Below are 17,345 nucleotides of genomic sequence, written 5' to 3' on the forward strand. Positions count from 1 at the left end.
CTTGTTGGGGGCCGGACTATATTTTGGGGGGAAATGAGCGATTTTGGCCCGCCCGCAAAGAGGCCTGAAGATGTTTGGCTTTACCTGTCCCAGTTGTCGTCCCAATAGCCCCAGTTGGGCTTCTCCAGCCAGGTGCCAGGGCAGGGCAGGAGGCTGCGTTGGCTGGTGAAGACAGAAGCAGCAGCCCTGGCGGAGCCCAGGACAGAGGTAGGGGAACCGGGGCGTTGCTGGAGCTTTTACTCACCACCTGCTGCTGCTTCCCAACCCGCAAGCGGCCGCTGCAACAAACCGCCTGAACGCCATGGGAGGAATGAAGGAGGGAGGGGGTGACGAAGAAAGCGCATGAGGAAGCGGCACGGAGAAGGGGCACAGAAAAGGAAGGAAGGGCGGACTGAGGGAGAGGGAGAGGGAGGAGGAGCAAGAGGAAAACTCAGCAGCAGCCGGCAGCCAGCGTCACACCCCCTTCCCAGCGCCACCCTTCTGAGGCAGGCAGGCGGGTGAGCCGACTCTCCCCGTTGATGGCACCCGGTGTGGGACAAGATTGCTCGTCCCTGAGGAGAAAAGCGCCGCCGTGTGAGGGAGAGGGAAAGAACGTGCGTGCTGGCAATCCACGTGGCGATTCCCGGACCGTCCGCAGGCCGGATCTAGAAGGATCTAGAAGGCAATTGCGCCTGATCCGGCCCACAGGCCTTAGTTTGCCAACCCAGATGCTTGGAGATTCAGACACCCATTAGAACAAGAGTAAACATGTTCTTCTGATTCAAAGGATTCTGCAGGAAGAAGAAACATGATGTGGATATTGAAGGAACTGCCTACAGGATTAAAGACTGTAGAGATCCAGCCAAGAACTATATCAGATCAAAACTCAACATGGATGATAATGAGGGGTGAAAAGAGTTCATTGCATAGATGGAGACTAAATAAGGGTTTATTTGAAAAACACTGAATTACAACATATTCCAATTACATTAGAGTATCAAAAAATGTTAAAAACATTTGGAAATATAGGGGAGGATGAAACTTTCACTTTTACGAAGGATTTCAAACATAAAGAGAAATGTTTTACCTAAGATACTGTTTTTATTCTAAATGATACCAATAATAAATAATACAAGCTTCTTTAACGAATGGCAAAGAGATATTTCATGATTACTCTGGCAGGGGGAAAACACCAAGAATAAACTATAAAATTTCGATAGATACTACAAATAGAGGTGGCTTCGCACTGCTAGATTTTCTACTACGAGGCAGCCTCTTCGTGTTGGTTAAAAGAATGGATATTGTTGGACAACACACTATTGCTGGATTCTCAGTGGAATCTCGGGTGTAGAACGCTTCGGAAGTTGAACGTTTGGGGCTTTCAAACGCCAAGAACCCAGAGGTGAATGCTTCCATTTTTGAACGCAATTTGTAAATATAATTATATACAGTGGTGCCCCAGGTTAAGTACTTAATACGTTCCGGAGGTCCGTTCTTAACCTGAAGCACCACTTTAGCTAATGGGGCCTCCTGCTGCTGCTCCGCCGCTGGAGCACGGTTTCTGTTCTCATCCTGAAGCAAAGTTCTTAACCTGAAGCACTATTTCTGGGTTAGCAGAGTCTGTAACCTGAAGCGTATGTAACCCGAGGTACCACTGTATTAATAAAATTATCTATATATAAAGCAATTGAAACACTTCCAACACTCCTTCCATTCAAACCATTTAAGATTTTTCAGTTTGTGGATTGTAGGGTTTCAACTCTTAAAGCTTTTCCTCCTTGCGAGTACATTGATGGTTTCTAAGAACATCAGGACTGAAGCTCTATGTACGCTCCATATATGTAAGTGGTTTTCCCTTTTTGAGTTCACTGTTTGCTAAGGTTTCAACTTCTATTGACGCTCTTTCCACACTCCATACATTTATTTGCTAGTCCCCGAGTGAATCTGTTGATGTAGTCTAAGTTTCCTGTGTGTGAAATTAGGGTTCCACTTTGAAAGAAACTCTTTCAACTCTCCATACATTTAAATGGTTTCTCCCGTGTGAGTCCGTTGATGTCTTCTAACATTTCCAACATTGGTGAAGCATTTTCCACACTCCTTACATTTAAATGGTTTCTCCCCTGTGTGAGTTTGATGATGGATACTAAGTGCTGTACCATCAATAAAGCTCTTTCCACATTCCATGCATTTAAATGGTTTCTCCCCTGTGTGAGTCCGTTGATGTCTTCTAACATTTCCAACATTGGTGAAGCCCTTTCCACACTCCTTACATTTAAATGGTTTCTCCCCTGTGTGAGTTTGATGATGGATACTAAGTGCTGTACCATCAATAAAGCTCTTTCCACATTCCATGCATTTAAATGGTTTCTCCACTGTGTGAGTCCATTGATGTTTTCTAAGTGTTCCACTGCGATTGAAGCTCTTTCCACACTCCTTACATTTAAATGGTTTCTCCCCAGTGTGAGTTCGATGATGGGTTCTCAGGTCTCTTCTCTCAATAAAACTCTTTCCACATTCCATGCATTTTAATGGTTTTTCCCCTGAGTGAGTCCATTGATGTCTTTTTACTGCTCCATTAGAAGTGAAGCTCTTTCCACATTCCATACATTCAAACGGTTTTTCCCCTGTGTGAGTCCGTTGATGGATTCTAAGTGCTGTACCATCAATAAAGCTCTTTCCACATTCCATACATTCAAATGGTTTCTCCCCTGTGTGAGTCCGTTGATGTTTTCTAAATGTTCCACTATCGGTAAAGCTCTTTCCACACTCCATACATTCATAAGGTTTTTCCCCTGTGTGGGTTCGTTGATGGTTTCTAAGGTGTCCAGTCTGACTGAATCTCTTTCCACACTCCTTACATTTATATGGTTTTTCCCCTGTGTGAGTTCGATGATGGATTCTAAGTTTTCTACTCTCAGTGAAGCTCTTATCACACAGCATACATTCAAATGGTTTTTCTCCAGTGTGAGTTTTATGATGAATATTCAGTCCTCTCTTTGTACTGAAACTCTTTCCACACTCCAAACATTCAAATGGTTTCTCCCCTGTGTGAATCCGTTGATGGATTCTAAGGTTTCTACTCTGACTGAAGCTCTTTCCACATTCCATGCATTTGAATGGTTTCTCTCCTGTGTGAGTCCGTTGATGTTTTCTAAATGTTCCACTATCGGTGAAGCTCTTTCCACACTCCACACATTTATAAGGTTTTTCCCCTGTGTGGGTTCGTTGATGGTTTCTAAGGTGTCCAATCTGACTGAAGCTCTTTCCACACTCCTTACATTTATATGGTTTCTCCCCCGTGTGCGTGTGTTTATGTATACGAAGGTTTGAACTCCAACCAAAGCTTTTTCCACACTCCATGCATTTAAATGGTTTCTCTCCTGTGTGAGTCCATTGATGTTTTCCAAGTGTTCCACTGTCAGTGAAACTCTTCCCACACTCCATACTTTCAAATTGTTTCTCCTCTCTCTTTTCACATTCCATGAATTTATATGGTTTCTTTGTTATTCCCATTGGACATGGCCCTCCAGAATTTTGACTGCCTTCTCCATTGTCTTCTTTCAACAGGGAGGAGCGGGAGGAAAGGAAACCTAGGAAGAGAACAAAGGAATATTACACACATCAATTAGCACCTGCTCTTATTTTGACGTCTCGTACATTCTTTCCTGCCCTCCATATGTTCCAAGTTTTTAGGAAAGACAGATGAAATAATGCTAAATAATGGTAATGCACCATCAGTCTTTCCTAACCTTTAATTAAGCATTAATGAAGCAGCATTATCTTAGAATACGGTTGAACTGTGGGGTTTACGTTTTATAAAAAGTGGTTTCTCATAGGAAAGGGAGCTGCTCTATGTTCCATGAACCTGGCCAATATTAATCAGGATCCGAAATTCATCATGAAGTTCTTCATCCGCTGCACTATAATCCTCCACCCCTTGGGCCACATTTTGTCCCCTTCGACCTCTAGATGTTTATTAATCACCTGTTGCAGATGATCTGGTTTTAACATTACAGGAGCCAGAATCTAGTACGAAAAGAGTTTTAGAATTGATTCATGAGTTTGGTCGGGTGGCGGGATTTATATTAAATAAGCAAAAAACTAAGGTTTTGGGGAAAAAATTGACACCTGTGGAATCAGAAAGGTTTCAGAGAGAGACAGATTTAAATGTGGTTAAAAAGGTGAAATATCTAGGGGTTAACTTGACTGCCAAAAATTTGAATTTATTTAAGGACAATTATGAAAAGTGTTGGTCAGAAATTAAAAAAGATTTAGAAATTTGGTCAAGATTGAAGCTTTCCTTGTTGGGCCGAATTGCTGCTATTAAGATGAATGTGTTGCCAAAGATGTTGTTTCTGTTTCAGACCCTACAGATTGTGGACAGAGTGGAATGCTTTGGAAAGTGGCAGAGAGATATTTCTAAATTTGTCTGGCAGGGCAAAAAGCCCAGAATAAAATTTAAAATATTAACTGATGCAAAGGAAAGGGGGGGGGGGTTTGCCCTGCCGGACTTAAGGTTATACTATGAAGCTGCAGCTTTCTGCTGGATGAAAGATTGGCTACTTATTGAGAACACTGATGTCCTGGATCTGGAAGGGTTTAATAATGCTTTTGGGTGGCATGCTTACTTGTGGTACGACAAGGTAAAGGTTCACAAAGCTTTCAAGAACCATATTGTCAGGAAAGCAATATTCAATGTCTGGATAAAATACAAAGACTTACTAGAAAATAAGACCCCAAGGTGGTTATCACCAATGGAAGCTAAGGCTCGAAAAAGACTCAATATGGAGGCCGTATGGCCGAAGTATTGGGAAATAATAGAAATGGTTGGAGACACTTGGAGGTTGCAGAGTTTGGAGAAAATAAAGGACAAAGTGCGAGATTGGTTACATTACGCTCAGATTAAGGAGGTTTTTAATTTGGACAAAACGATAGGGTTCCAGGTGGAAAAATCGAAACTAGAAACAGAATTGTTAGAATCTAAGACTAAGGTACTTTCAAAAATGTATAACTTGCTGTTAAAATGGAACACTCAAGATGAAACAGTTAAATCAGCCATGATAAAATGGGCTCAGGACATTGGGTACAATATTATGTTTGCTGACTGGGAACGGTTATGGACCACCGGCGTGAAGTTCACGGCATGTAATGCCTTGAAAGAAAATATTATGAAAATGATATATAGGTGGTACATGACCCCAGTCAAGCTTGCAAAAATATACCATCTGCATGATAATAAATGTTGGAAATGTAAGGAGACTGAAGGAACATTCTTTCACCTCTGGTGGACTTGTCCGAGAGTGAAGGCCTTCTGGGAGATGATCTATAATGAGTTAAAAAAGGTATTTAGGTATACCTTCCCCAAGAAACCAGAGGCCTTCCTCTTGGGCATTGTTGGCCAGAAAGTGTTAAAGAAGGACAGAACTTTTTTCATGTACGCAACAACAGCAGCAAGAATACTCATCGCAAAATACTGGAAGACACAAGATTTGCCCACACTGGAAGAATGGCAGACGCAACTTATAGACTATATGGAGCTGGCCGAAATGACTGGCAGAATCCGAGACTTGGGAGAGGAGACAATGGAAGAGGACTGGAAAAAGTATAAGGACTACTTACAAAAACAATATAAATTGTATGAATGTTAAGAAATTGCACGATTGAAAATAACATGGTATCAGCAACTTAGTTGAAAGATATATGAGACTACGTGATATTTAAGAAGCAGATGAAATTTGAAGTAATATTATGTTTAAAAGATTGCAGACTAGTATTTGATAAAAATTATTTGAAATTGGATACATAATATTGGAGAAGTACAAAATAAGAATTGAAATAAGGTAATAAATTGCTGTTTATAACTTTAGTATTAAGAATGCAGGGAAGGGAGACGTGAGGAAGTCCAGTTAGTTATGAAAAAATTTGTTATGAACAGTTATTATTTTCTTTATTTTATTTTTATGTTTCTGTCTACTTATGTTTTTTGCTGTTTGTTTTTCTTTGGTGAAGGTATTGTATATGTTTGGTGACTTTTTCTTGTCTGAAACTTGCAATACAAATTTTATTTAAAAAAAATAGATGTTTATTAATCACCTGCACAGTTCTTTTGGCCTCAGGAGGTCCATACTGACCATTTTGGGAGACCCATATATAAGTCTAGTGACAAGGCTTGGTGCTTGTAGTCAGTTGAAGGAGTGTTCAGTTGGAGAATGTTCTTGGGGGTGGACCTCCATCTCTCAGCCTTGCATTATTGAATGGAGAGAGCTGGAGATGCAGAAGGAAAGCAGCTGGAGCCTGACTGCTGGGAAGGCCAGATTGAGACACCCACCCCAATTATGATTTATAATAATTATATGCCACCGGGTCTCGCACCTGCCTCCTGACACTGGCTTATCTTAGTGGAGATTCCCTGTCCAGGCCTCTCTCACTGTTCTTCCTCCTTTGCCCTGGGTGGCCAAGGGCTTCTGGATATTCTAGCTCTGCTCCAACTGGGATTTATTTATTAAATTGTTATACCTCTTTTCATTTGAAGATCACAAGATAAAAATATGTGTTACACTGAAAAAGGTGAGTATTAAAGGTGAATAACACTGAGTGTGGAAAAGAATAGAAAGAAGATGAAACCAGTGGTGTGTCCACCTGAATGTAATATAATAGTAATAATAATAACAACAACAATAACAATAACAACAACAAGAATGTGTAAAGAAGAAATCAATCTTCAAATGAGTTTCATATTCCCTGGCTGTATTTCTCAGCCACGACTGTAACTCAGACTGTAACTTAGCTACACTTTTTTCTAGAATACAGTGGTACCCCGCAAGACGAACGCCTCGGAAGACGAAAAACTCGCTAGACGAAGGAGTTTTTCGTTTTCTTAGCCGCTTCGCAAGACGCATTTCCCTATGGGCTTGCTTCGCAAAACGAAGCTTGCCCCGCAAGCTCCGAGGATAGCGGGGAAGTGCAGGGCGTCTTCCCCGCTGTCCCCGGACCTCTTTTGAAGCAAGGGGCGGCGGGGAGAAGATCGCTTCTCCCCGTTGCCAGCCCCGCAATCTCCGTTGCCTTCCCCTCTCTCCCCGGACCCCTTTTGAACCAAGGGGCGGCAACGGGGAGAAGCGATTCTCCCCGCTGCCCCTTCCCTTGCTTTAAAACAGGTCCGGGGACAGAGGGGAAGGTGCGCGCGCCTTCCCCTCTGTCCCCGGAGATTGCGGGGCAGGCAACGGGGAGAAGCAATCTTATCCCCGCCGCCCCTTGCTTTAAACAGGTCCGGGGACAGAGGGGAGGCGCGCGGCACTTCCCCTCTGTCCCCGGACGGTCTCCATAGGAACGCATTGTTTGATTTTCAATGCATTCCTATGGGAAACCGTGCTTCGCAAGACGAAAAACTCCCAAGAAGAAAAAACTTGCGGAACGAATTAATTTCGTCTTGCGAGGCACCACTGTATCAACTAGACATAGGAGCCAGACATCCCTGGGATTTCATCCAGACATTCCTTTAGTGTGGGCAGCAGCAGCGAAGAAAGAAAGGAAGGAAGCAACTTTGGGGACAAACCATTTCCTTCAGAAGGTCTTCCCCAGCGGCCAGCAGGGTTGATAAACTGCTCAGTGGGGACACCTTGGCTTTATACTGTTAGGGTCTGGATACCAATCACAATCCCTTGGAAATGTCTCAAGAACTCTTAAGATCCAGTTCCACCAACTCCCAAGTAACACTGAGCCCTAGAGGAACCTTCTATGCTGAGTTGAGGCATCTCTGGCCCTACAGACGTGGTTGGACTCAAAGTACCACCTGCCCAAGCAAGGATGGCCCATGGCCAGGGAGGATGGGAGTCTTATCTGGGGGAACAAACTTTCCCCTTCTTCCCCCTCCTCTGAAAATGCGGAATGGGGGAGGTGGGGCACATTGACGCAAGGGGGACATTGACACCCCAACAATATTTCAATATCGAGAAATGATATCCGTGTCGCGACATCACCCAAATGTGCCTATACATGTGTGAGTAGAACAGTTGCAACTGCGCTGGCCGCCATTTAGCCGGCCAACAACAGCCCTGCAAAATAGACCGGAGTTGCTGCGCGCTTTTGGGACTTGGAAGAGTAACTTACGGCAACCGTAAAGGGCAGTCCAGTGTCGAAATTACGGGGGCCTCTTTTAAATTGGGGTGGTGTTTGAACTTGGGCTTTGCTAAGGTTACGGAAGGGGGGCACTTGTGTGAGATCAGGTTTCTTTGGCCGTCTCCCCCTTCCTTGCTTGCCCCTTCTGCTTTCCCATGGCAAGTCCAGCCGAATTCGACTCTGGCGTGTGGTGCAAATCTCTGCCTTCAGACGGAGGGAGCCAGGCAGCTTTCTGGGTCGTGTGCCCAACTTTTCATGAGCTGATATTAAATCCCAAAAGAACTACAGCTGCTTGTTACAAAGGGTGGGGGCCGATTCCGATAGGTTTATGATATTAACTCTTTCCATGCTCATTTCTGATGCTCAGAAGCAGGTGCACCCTTTCCTAGACCTTCCTGATGACATTCTCAGTCTGACATACAGTATTTACACAGAAACACGGATCAAACACAAAAAACCCTTTACATAACTCCCTTTCTAAAATACACTGAGACCATCTTATAACATATCTCCATTATAACACACAAGTTCTAATTAGATCCTAATATTTACTATGCCTAAACATTGAGCACCACAGACCTATAATAATAATAGCAGTAGTAGTAGTAGTAGTAGTAATAATAATAATAATAATAATAATAATAATAATAATAATATAATTTATTATTTATTCCCAGTGCATCTGGCTGAGTTTCCCCAACCACTCTGGGCGGCTCCCAATTGAGTGTTAAAAACAGTAAACCATCAAAAATTTAAAACTCCCTAAACAGGGCTTCCTTTAGATGTCTTTTAAAAATAAGATAGCTGCTTAATTCCTTGACATCTGATGGGAGGGCATTCCACAGGGCAAGCGCCACTACCCAGAAGGCCCTCTGTCTAGTCCCCTGTAACCTCACTTCTCGCAGGGAGGGAACCGCCAGAAGGCCCTTGGAGCTGGACCTCAGTGTCCGGGCAGAACAATGGGGGTGGAGACGCTCCTTCGAATTGTGTTCAGAAACGTACTCAACTATTCCTCTGCAGTAAAGGAGGCAAATGGAAGCCTTCCCATTGTCTTTGTGCTTACGAATACTGTGTTAAGGAGGGATGAACAGGGTGAGCCTGTGACCTGGATTCAGGAACTAAAGTATTTACAATCACAAAAGAATGGCCAGGCTGCCCAGGTAATGCAGTTAGTGACCATTAACAGGTATCCTTGAGGACAGGTTTTCTGCTGTAGACCACCTCCTGTGATGTATTCCTGCTGTAGACAGTCTCCTTCTGTATGATATTTGGGGGGGGGGTCCTTGGGTGGGCAATTTCAAAAGACTATATAAGGCCTTGCACACCTCCCTCCTGGTTGTGGTGAGGGGTGGGGACACTGTTGCAATAAAGATCAGGCTTACTAGCCGCTTTGCTTCTCCATATACTCTGCTTGGCCTCTGTTATTTTCTCCTGCCAATATGGAACCCACTTAAGGACTATATGGGCTCTTGGATACCCCATAAGGGGAAAGGAACAGGTTTTTTCTTATAACAAAGGTCGTAAGAATATGTTTGGCTGGCACGCTTATTTATGGCATGATAAAACTAAAACACACAAGAGCTCTATGAATCAGGTTATTCAAAAAATCCTTTTTACAGTATGGGATAAATATAATAATCTGCTGGAAAGAAAAACACCTCTTTGCCTCCAACCCACAAAAGCGACAGCTTTTTAAAAAATGCAATAAGGAAGAAGCAATGGGCAACTTACAGAGATCTTTTGGACTTTTCGGAAGAAGAAATAAAACTGAATAAACAGGATGAGGTGGGAGGTGTGGTGGCGGATTGGTTTCAATACCATCAAATCATCTTGTTTGGACAAGATAAAGGGAGAGGTTTTTTGACTGAAAGTTCACAGTTTGAAAGAGATATTATTGAGAGGAAAGAGAAAGTGTTTCCCAAATTTCAGGTAGAAAATTGTCCAATCTGAAGACGTGTGCATGCACACGAAAGCTTATCCCCAGAACAAACTTAGTTGGTCTCTTAGGTACCACTGAACAATTTTTTTAAAAAAAACTTTCCAAAATATATGAGATACTATTAGAATGGGAAACAAAATAAAACTAGTAAAATCTTCAATGATACACTGGGCTAGAAATTTAGGTCATAATTAGAGCTGGGCTTGATGTTAATGTGCTAACTGTTTCCTAATATTTGAGCTGACATTATATCGCGAATCCAATGTGTATAAGGACTAGGAAATATCTGATTTTCAATATCGTGATAACTCGTCAGCTAACCATTGCAGTGTTCTCACCAGCTAAACCTCACAATATGACCTGCTAAACGTTGCCATGTTATCAGCAGCTAAAGATTGCAATCAGGGTGGATACAATCAATGATTTTTTTAAAAAAAATAAAAAACGGATTTTTTTATTTTAATCAGAATTTTTTAAAAAATAAAATGCTTTTAGAGGAAAAAATCTATCTAAAGATAGTTTTATACTTAATTACATTATAGTCCAAAGGCTATTCATCAGGAAATAAGGATTTATTTTTAATTATCTATCATGAGGCTTTATATGCAAAATTTAATTTTTTTGGTAAATGAATTCCATTAATCCATTCACAATGTCATGCTCTTCCAGAGGTTTCTGTAAGATTATTTGGGGACGTTTTTCTAATGAGAAGATATTGTCACAGATGCTTGTTTTTGCCATTCTCAAAAGTGTGAATTTATTCCCCAAAATATATTTGGGGAACCTTAATCCCATTGTTCATTTGCAGATTTATATACAGAATCAACCCCTTAAATGCTGAGTTCTAAGAGGTTCAATGAACAGATGGTTTACAGTGGAAGAGATCTGCACAAGTAGCTAAGTGTGAAGCAGTAAAAATGAAAGTGCAACCTTGTGAGCAGAATACTCCACACATCTTGGGGTCTTTGTGTAATAATTGTGCAAGTCAGACTTGAGGCAAGCGCTGAAGGCTCTTCAGGGCTGGCAACCTCTTCCCAATCCCACTGGGTTCCAACAACTTCACTAACACTTAACTGTACAGAATAGGCACCTGAATGCAGAAGCCAATCCAAAGGGGTGGCTGGTAGTGGAGGTGGTGAAATGCTTAAGTTCCGAGTTTTTCACGTGCGCTAAAACTCAGCCTGCTTGGTTGTTGTTTCTTATTAAAAAAATATTTTTACCAACATGCTATGATATTATTGTTTTAGTTAAATAAATTATTTTTCTCCTTCCAATAAATAACAGCAGAAATGTTGTCCAAATATGGACAGTAAACTTATTAAACCTCAGAATGATTTCATAATTATCTGTCTATGTATTTCTAACAGTGTAACCAAATCATAAATTTTTGATTTAAACAGAAATATACTGACTAGTGATTTACCGTAAATTGTGATTGAAATCAATTTGATTTATATCAAACCCACCCTGATTGCAATCTACCACAATGTCTGAAATAAGGATGGCACTATACAGAGGCGAACAGGAGAATGTCCTGGCAACGGCTACTACTTAGGGGTCTAAAATGGATAAATGAAAATATTATCAATCCTCACACACTCAGTTTCATCAGCAGGGAAGCCAAGATGGATCCTAGCAGGACTTTTGGGTTTGGGCTAGGCTATAATTGGTGGTATTCAGGACAATCCAAAGTATGGAGATGAGTCCTAGTGAATAAGATAACCTGGTAGTGTCATCAGGGAAGGGGGGGAAGGGGGGTCAGGGGTGCTGGAGGGGGAGGGGTCTCTGTCGAGGCTCCTCCCCCTTCCTTTAACCCTTCCCTGGACTCCCTCTCTCCCTTTCCCCATCCAGGCGCCCCACGACCCCAGGGAGAATGGGGGGCCTCAGCCCCACCCCCAGCCCTGCTTGGGGTCCTCATTCCCCTTCCCGCCAAGGCCTCCAGGGGGGGCAGGGCAGCTGAGCATCTCTCGGCCCCCCAGGAAAGAGAAAGGGGAGTCTGGCGGTGCTGCTGCTGCCCAGGAGATCTTGCAAGGCCAGCCCTGCAGGTTTTGGGTCCCCCCTTCCCCCCTGGATCGGGGCCTGGATCGGGGCCCCTGTCGACGGGCCCCAGGGAGGGCGCTTTCCTTGGGGGGGTCTCTTTGTCCTCCCCCCTTCTTATCCCCCCCTCTATTTCCCCCCCTTCTCTCCCTCTTTACCTCTTGGTCCTCCGCCTCCCTGGCTCCAGATTAGTCCGCTTTCCTTATGCGCAAAGAAAGGGCGGCGGCGACGGGGGGGGGGCTCTTCAGCGACGCCCCTCCTCCTTTCTCTGTCTGGCCACTTCCGGCGCGTTTCGCGGCGCCACTTCCGGCTCCTTTTCCGACGCGCTTGCCCCTAGAGCTACGTCCGCAGAGCAGCCCCTCCCTGTGTCCGGAGGGGAAGGAGACGGGGCGGCGCTGCCTCTGGCCTCCTGCTCTGGGGGCTCCATGGGGACCCGGCCCCCGCCCCCCAACTGGCGGCAGGGAGGGGGGGGGGAAGCTGGGCAAGTTTAGGCAGGGGGAGGATCTCCTTCTGGGCCTCCTTCTGCATGCCAAGCACTCAACCGGGGTCCTTCTGCATGCAGAGCAACGGCTGCCTTGCTGAGCTACGCCCCCTAACAGCCGAGCCCAGCTTCAAACACCAGCCCCTCCTCCCCCCATTGAAAAAACCACCCACTGGATTCAGAGGTGTTCTTGAGTGTTGCCTTGTCACTCACATGCAACACCACAACAGTCCTGTGAGAGGAAGGGGGAGCATTTCTGCAGGCTGATGTCCATCCATCCAGCTGCCCAGGCCCCAGCACCTCCCCCTAAGAGTGAAGGGTCCCAGTCTGGAAATCCCCCCTTCCTGCTGGAGATGAGGCAGTGAGGGATTCCAGACAGACAGAGGCGCCCTTGCTCTGGAATTCCCTTGCCAGCAGGGAGACTTCAAAGCCCCCCCCCCCCATGCCTCCCCCTTCCCTCATTTAGTAGGGAGACTTCTCATCTTGTGGTTTGGTCATTTCAAATCCAGTTTTTCTCTCTCTCCCTGCAATTTTAAGCAATTCTGGCTCTTAGGATCCCTGCCGGGTATTAAGTGTTGTTCTAACCTCCCTATTGCAGGTGGAAAGAGGAATGTGGGGCTTGCTTATAATATCTTAGGGTGGCAGGATTAAGATTTGGGACTGGGACTTTCAGATTCAGAGCCCCTCTTCGCATGAGATTTCTTCCAACTATTGGAGGAAAGTATGAGGTTTATGACAGAAATATGATTATTATGGGTGAATTTAAGGGAGTAGTATCACTGGACTATGACAAAACACTAAGGGAAAGTGTCTCAAAAGAAGGCAAAATACCAAATACTTTTTTGATATGGTTACAACAATGGATCTACTAGATCAGGGGTCAGCAGACTTTTTCAGCAGGGGGCCAGTCCACTGTCCTTAGACCTTGTTGGGGGCCGGACTATATTTTGGGGGGGAAATGAGCGATTTTGGCCCGTCCGCAAAGAGGCCTGAAGATGTTTGGCTTTACCTGTCCCAGTTGTCGTCCCAATAGCCCCAGTTGGGCTTCTCCAGCCAGGTGCCAGGGCAGGGCAGGAGGCTGCGTTGGCTGGTGAAGACAGAAGCAGCAGCCCTGGCGGAGCCCAGGACAGAGGCAGGGGAACCGGGGCGTTGCTGGAGCTTTTACCCACCAACTGCTGCTGCTTCCCAACCCGCAAGCGGCAGCTGCGGCCGCTGCAACAAACCGCCATGGGAGGAATGAAGGAGGGAGGGGGTGACGAAGAAAGCGCATGAGGAAGCGGCACGGAGAAGGGGCACAGAAAAGGAAGGAAGGGCGGACTGAGGGAGAGGGAGGAGGAGCAAGAGGAAAACGCAGCAGCAGCCGGCAGCCAGCGTCACACCCCCTTCCCAGCGCCACCCTTCTGAGGCAGGCAGGTGGGTGAGCCGACTCTCCCCGTTGATGGCACCCGGTGTGGGACAAGATTGCTCGTCCCTGAGGAAAAGAGCGCCGCCGGGTGAGGGAGAGGGAAAGAACGTGCGTGCTGGCAATCCACGTGGCGATTCCCGAACCGTCCACAGGCCGGATCTAGAAGGCAATTGCGCCTGATCCGGCCCACAGGCCTTAGTTTGCCAACCCAGATGCTTGGAGATTCAGACCCCCATTAGAACAAGAGTAAACATGTTCTTCTGATTCAAAGGATTCTGCGGGAAGAAGAAACATGATGTGGATATTGAAGGAACTGCCTACAGGATTAAAGACTGTAGAGATCCAGCCAAGAACTATATCAGATCAAATCTCAACATGGATGATAATGAGGGGTGAAAAGAGTTCATTGTATAGATGGAGACTAAATAAGGGTTTATTTGAAAAACACTGAATTACAACATATTCCAATTACGTTAGAGTATCAGAAAATGTTAAAAACATTTGGAAATATAGGGGAGGATGAAACTTTCACTTCGTAATTTCACTTCGGATTTCAACCATAAAGAGAAATGTTTTACCTAAGATACTGTTTTTATTCTAAATGATACCAATAATAAATAATTTCATGATTACTCTGGCAGGGGAAAACAGAATAAAGTATAAAATTTTGATAGATACTAAAAATAGAGGTGGCTTCGCACTGCTAGATTTTCTACTACGAGGCAGCCTCTTTGTGTTGGTTAAAAGAATGGATATCGTTGGACAACACACTATTGCTGGATTCTCAGTGGAATCTCGGTTGTAGAACGCTTCAGAAGTTGAACGTTTGGGGCTTTCAAACGCCAAGAACCCAGAGGTGAATGCTTCCATTTTTGAACGCAATTTGTAAATAAAATTATACACAGTGGTGCCTTAGGTTAAGTACTTAATACGTTCCAGAGGTCTGTTCTTAACCTGAAGCACCACTTTAGCTAATGGGGCCTCCTGCTGCTGCTCCGCCGCTGGAGCACGGTTTCTGTTCTCATCCTGAAGCAAAGTTCTTAACCTGAAGCACTATTTCTGGGTTAGCAGAGTCTGTAACCTGAAGCGTATGTAACCCGAGGTACCACTGTATTAATAAAATTATCTATATACAAAGCAATTGAAACACTTCCCACACTGTTGGGTTGAAATAAGCGACAGACGAATGGCAAGGTGTCATACGGGAGGCATCTCTCGACCATGTCTCGGAGAGTCCCTTTTATTGAATATTACAGCATTTCCACATATGTGCTTGTTGCTGATTGGTTAACATGAATACAATGCAAGGGTTGAATATAGGTATTAATCATCAATAGATTAAAGGGTGGGAAAAGGAACACAGAATTGGACAGGCGTGAAACCTCCTTATTAAACTATTAACTAGTGATTGAGTATCAAGACTTAAACTATTACTAATGATTGATTTTGCATGACATGAAAGAACATAACAATCGCGTTCCGTAGATGTGGTCCACAATGCGTTAAGAAAAGGTCAGGGTACTGAACTCAATGTGAACTGATCAGAACATTCCCAGACCCATGCGTAGAGGCAAAAACATCCCAGCATCCATCCCAGCACCACACTCCTTCCATTCAAACCATTTTAGATTTTTCAGTTTGTGGATTGTAGGGTTTCAACTCTTAAAGCTTTTCCTCCTTGCGAGCCCATTGATGGTTTCTAAGAACATCAGGACTGAAGCTCTATGTACGCTCCATATATGTAAGTGGTTTTCCCTTTTTGAGTTCGCTGATGTTTGCTAAGGTTTCCACTTCTATTGACGCTCTTTCCACACTCCATACATTTATTTGCTTGTCCCCGAGTGAGTCTGTTGATGTCGTCTAAGTTTCCTGTGTGTGAAATTAGGGTTCCACTCTGAAAGAAACTCTTTCAACTCTCCATACATTTAAATGGTTTCTCCCCTGTGTGAGTCCGTTGATGTCTTCTAGCATTTCCAACATTGGTGAAGCCCTTTCCACACTCCTTACATTTAAATGGTTTCTCCCCTGTGTGAGTTTGATGATGGATACTAAGTGCTGTACCATCAATAAAGCTCTTTCCACATTCCATACATTTAAATGGTTTCTCCCCTGTGTGAGTCCGTTGATGTCTTCTAGCATTTCCAACATTGGTGAAGCCCTTTCCACACTCCTTACATTTAAATGGTTTCTCCCCTGTGTGAGTCCATTGATGTTTTCTAAGTGTTCCACTGCGATTGAAGCTCTTTCCGCGCTCGGTGCATTTAAATGGTTTCTCCCGAGTGTGAATTTGATAATGGGTTCTCAGCTCTCTCCTCTCAATGAAACTCTTTCCACATTCCATGCATTTAAATAGTTTTTCACCTGAGTGAGTCCGTTGATGGATTCTAAATGTTCCACTAGAAGTGAAGCTCTTTCCACACTCCATACATTCAAATGGTTTCTCCCCTGTGTGAGTTTGATGATGGATACTAAGTGCTTTACCATCAATAAAGCTCTTTCCACATTCCATGCATTTAAATGGTTTTTCCCCTGTGTGAGTCCGTTGATGTTTTCTTAGTGTTTCACTGTGTCTGAATCTCTTTCCACAATCCATACATTTATATGGTTTCTCCCCTGTGTGAGTTTGATGATGGATACTAAGTGCTGTACCATCAATAAAGCTCTTTCCACATTCCATGCATTTAAATGGTTTTTCCCCTGTGTGAGTCCGTTGATGTTTTCTTAGTGTTTCACTGTGACTGAATCTCTTTCCACAATCCATACATTTATATGGTTTTTCCCCTGTGTGAGTTCGATGATGGATTCTAAGTTTTCTACTCTCAGTGAAGCTCTTATCACACAGCATACATTTAAATGGTTTCTCCCCAGTGTGAGTTTGACAATGGGTTCTCAGGTCTCTCCTCTCAATAAAACTCTTTCCACATTCCATGCATTTTAATGGTTTTTCCCCTGAGTGAGTCCATTGATGTCTTCTAACTGCTCCACTAGAAGTGAAGCCCTTTCCACACTCTTTACATTTAAATGGTTTCTCCCCTGTGTGAGTCCGTTGATGGATTCTAAGTGTTCCACTAGAAGTGAATCTCTTTCCACAATCCATACATTCAAATGATTTTTCCCCTGTGTGAGTTTGATTATGGATATTAAGTGCTTTACCATCAATGAAGCTCTTTCCACATTCCATGCATTTAAATGGTTTTTCCCCTGTGTGAGTCAGTTTATGTTTTCTTAGTGTTTCACTGTGTCTGAATCTCTTTCCACAATCCGTACATTTATATGGTTTTTCCCCCGTGTGAGTTCGATGATGGATTCTAAGTGTTCTACTAACAGTGAAGCTCTTATCACACAGTATACATTTAAATGGCTTTTCCCCAGTGTGAGTTTTATGATGA

General features: G+C 43.9%; 2 protein-coding genes and 1 long non-coding RNA gene across 5 annotated transcripts in view; all 3 read right to left on the minus strand.

Annotated features, from left to right (window-relative positions):
• Positions 1 to 1,824: 1,824 nt before the first annotated feature.
• LOC308465955 (uncharacterized protein) lies at positions 1,825 to 14,464 on the minus strand. Of its 3 annotated transcripts, none has more exons than XM_080986452.1 (2): positions 13,561 to 14,464; positions 1,825 to 3,569 (listed from the first exon to the last, which is right to left on the minus strand). In XM_080986452.1, exons 1-2 carry the CDS (start codon positions 13,778 to 13,780, stop codon positions 2,002 to 2,004), a joined length of 1,788 nt encoding a protein of 595 aa, XP_080842578.1. In that variant the 5' UTR covers positions 13,781 to 14,464; the 3' UTR covers positions 1,825 to 2,001. The 3 variants fall into 3 exon arrangements, with proteins under 3 accessions (XP_080842578.1, XP_080842579.1, XP_080842580.1); XM_080986453.1 differs by lacking the exon at positions 13,561 to 14,464 and adding an exon at positions 12,229 to 12,640; XM_080986454.1 differs by lacking the exon at positions 13,561 to 14,464 and adding an exon at positions 6,111 to 6,661.
• Positions 6,785 to 7,247, minus strand: LOC308466280. Its single transcript, XR_013980689.1, has 2 exons — positions 7,062 to 7,247; positions 6,785 to 6,971 (listed from the first exon to the last, which is right to left on the minus strand). It is a non-coding gene; the product is annotated as an uncharacterized lncRNA (long non-coding RNA).
• Positions 14,465 to 16,090: 1,626 nt separating the features above from the next.
• LOC308471946 (uncharacterized protein) overlaps positions 16,091 to 17,345 on the minus strand; it is a gene marked incomplete at its 3' end in the record, with an annotated part of 67,137 nt that continues 65,882 nt past the window's right edge. The window contains exon 4 of the mRNA XM_080996264.1: positions 16,091 to 16,774. Within this exon, the coding sequence (XP_080852390.1) occupies positions 16,091 to 16,774 (684 nt within the window). The remainder of the gene's footprint in view (positions 16,775 to 17,345) is intronic.

The sequence above is a fragment of the Podarcis pityusensis genome (genome assembly GCF_964106645.2).
Source record: "Podarcis pityusensis genome assembly, chromosome: 2".
Lineage (NCBI taxonomy): Eukaryota > Metazoa > Chordata > Lepidosauria > Squamata > Lacertidae > Podarcis > Podarcis pityusensis.

Bases quoted from the DNA above. Each gene is read 5' to 3' on its own strand.
- LOC308465955 (XM_080986452.1), bottom strand. From the start codon at position 13,780: ATGGCGGTTTGTTGCAGCGGCCGCAGCTGCCGCTTGCGGGTTGGGAAG. The intron at 3,570-13,560 runs GTAAAGCCAAAC...TTCTCTTCCTAG, and splicing joins TGGGACGACAACTGGGACAG to GTTTCCTTTCCTCCCGCTCC.